The sequence below is a fragment of the Gavialis gangeticus genome, unplaced genomic scaffold (assembly GCF_001723915.1).
Source record: "Gavialis gangeticus isolate Ggan-Ray unplaced genomic scaffold, GavGan_comp1, whole genome shotgun sequence".
Taxonomy (NCBI): domain Eukaryota; kingdom Metazoa; phylum Chordata; order Crocodylia; family Gavialidae; genus Gavialis; species Gavialis gangeticus.
In genome coordinates, this window is record NW_017728993.1 from 40,103,561 (window position 1) to 40,105,710 (window position 2,150).

At 42.9% G+C, this 2,150-nt stretch overlaps 1 protein-coding gene across 5 annotated transcripts in view; it reads right to left on the bottom strand.

The window, feature by feature from the left end:
- Nucleotides 1-302: 302 nt before the first annotated feature.
- TGFBR3 (transforming growth factor beta receptor 3) overlaps nucleotides 303-2,150 on the bottom strand; it is a 268,553-nt gene continuing 266,705 nt past the window's right edge. For 4 of the 5 annotated variants that reach the window (XM_019501597.1, XM_019501599.1, XM_019501595.1 and 1 more), the window contains 2 exons: nucleotides 1,471-1,526; nucleotides 303-731 (listed from right to left, as the gene is read on the bottom strand). In XM_019501597.1, coding sequence (XP_019357142.1) covers nucleotides 579-731; nucleotides 1,471-1,526 — 209 coding nt within the window. In that variant the 3' untranslated portion in view covers nucleotides 303-578. The remainder of the gene's footprint in view (nucleotides 732-1,470; nucleotides 1,527-2,150) is intronic. The other variant, XM_019501600.1, reaches the window with a different exon arrangement.

The following is a 2,150-nucleotide window of genomic DNA, read 5'->3' on the forward strand; positions in this document are numbered from 1 at the left end:
GGAATGTTGTTTTAGGGTGTATTATAAAAGTAACACATATTAAACAAACATCTGAAACACACAAACCTGAAGCTGCACACATGGCATGAAAGCGGTTAATAGGCTGTAGCATGTCAAGCTCAGCAAAATGAGAAGCTGCTTGGAAGTGGATAAATGTAGCTGAAGTAATAAAATGTTTTAACCAAACAGATCTGAGCTTGAAACTTTCTTATTTTGACCTAAAATCTCCTTTCTCCTCCTATTGTTGAAATCCCTTTGAAAAACACCTTGTGTCAGTGAGAAGGTTTAGGAATTCAAACTTGTTATTTTATAGACAAAGCAGCATTTTTCAAACTGGCATGTATTTCACATTGAGAGCCTGCAGACCCTTTTAACAGGCTGCAGTACTGTAAAACTAGTAGCTTTGTCACATGTAGCATAATGTGTTGTAGAAAGGTCCAAAGACTCTATTTATCCAGAAAATCAGGTGATTTTCTTCTATAGAGAAATCCCTCCTAATTTTTCAAAAGAAACCAAATTAATCCTTTCAACGTCGGAAAGCTAGTGTCAACAAACAGTCCCTTTGAACCTCTGCCCTCCTATGCTGCTCCTTGGCCTTCTACTCCCCCTGGGTTAGGCTGTACTGCTGCTGGAACAGGGGGTGCTTTGTGTGCTGCCAATACTATGTGCTGCACTGCTGTTTTCAGAGGCTGGTGGGGATGTGGGGACCTGCTGTCTTCCTGCTGTTTCTCCTGAGAGAAAAAAAAAGGGAAAGTGAAAATGTTACATGTTACAGGAAAGAAATATCTTCCTCCCAACCCCTGATCTTGTCATCCATAAAAGCTATCCACTGGGTAATAGATTTTAAACAGAATTGCTGTTAAAATGTTACTTGTCTTTGGAATCACTTGGTAGCATTTGCATGAAAAAACCCCTTTATTGCTGTTTTCTTAATGATATTAAAACCAGCTGCTGATGATCTTAGATAGGAAAGCTGTGCATCTTCCACTGTCAAATGTCCATCAAACCAGCCTCAGTTAATGACTCAGATTAGGCTCAGACTTCAGATTTTGAAGCTCTGTTGTTGGATGGAAACATGGCCGTGTAATATAGATAATTCTGCTTTGATGCCAGCTTGTAGAGCAGACTATTTAATAAAACCAGCAAGCTGAGGCTGAAGACAACACTCCTCGGTCAGCAGGATGTCACCTACTGCGTGCCACAACCACAATTTTCTCAGTGCAGGGACACAGCAGTCTCTCCAACAATGCTGAATTGATTTACACATCCCAGTTGGATTACCATATAGGAAGATGACAGAAAATTTTACATAGTTACTATGGGATGTACCCTAGTTTCAGCGACAATACTGGAAGGTCAGTAAAGTTGCCATTTTTGCTCACACTGTATAGCCAAGCTTACCCCCACCCGTATTATTTGTATAGCAAAGCCAAGTCCTCAAAATGCCAGATTTATGGATGCTAGTTCAACCTTAATTCTGTCTGCTCCTTGTATGTCCATTCTGTGCACCGTACTGAGGTGGGAACCTGCAGAAAGAAATAGCGTGTGACCCATATAATTAAAGACAGCATCATAAGGCCTCTGCAGAACGCAGCCAAATTAAGATTGCACAAAAAATCATAAATCTGGCATTTCCTGATTGGATGTTATTGCCTAGGGGTTTTTTTCCCCTTAAAGAAACATTTCATTATATGCAACTGTAGGTGCCATCTGCCCTACCCCTGCCGTCATCACCAGATTATGAGGCATGACTCCTCAACACTGCAGCATACAGGCTACTGCTATTTAAGCTACAGAATTAACAATGTTCCCAAAAGAAAGAGCAAATTGCTTTCTGCTGCAGAAACAGGAAGAAAGCTGGCTTTCTGAAGCCAGTGTCCAGGTGTTGAGGCTAGATGAGGGGAAGGCAGTGCTGGGCAGAATTACAGGCTGGCCTCCTCTGGTGCCACCTGTCAATCACCCACATGCTTGGGGCCATGTGGAACCCCAGTGCACCCCCTCCCCAGCCTCCAAGGGCTCCTCCTCCAAGGGCACAGAAGGACTGTGGGGACGTGCTGAATCTAGAGATTTACATGGTGTAGGCCCAGCAGTTGCCTCCTATCCCTTGCAGCATATACCACAGCTGGCTTTGAACAGAGATTTTGACAGGC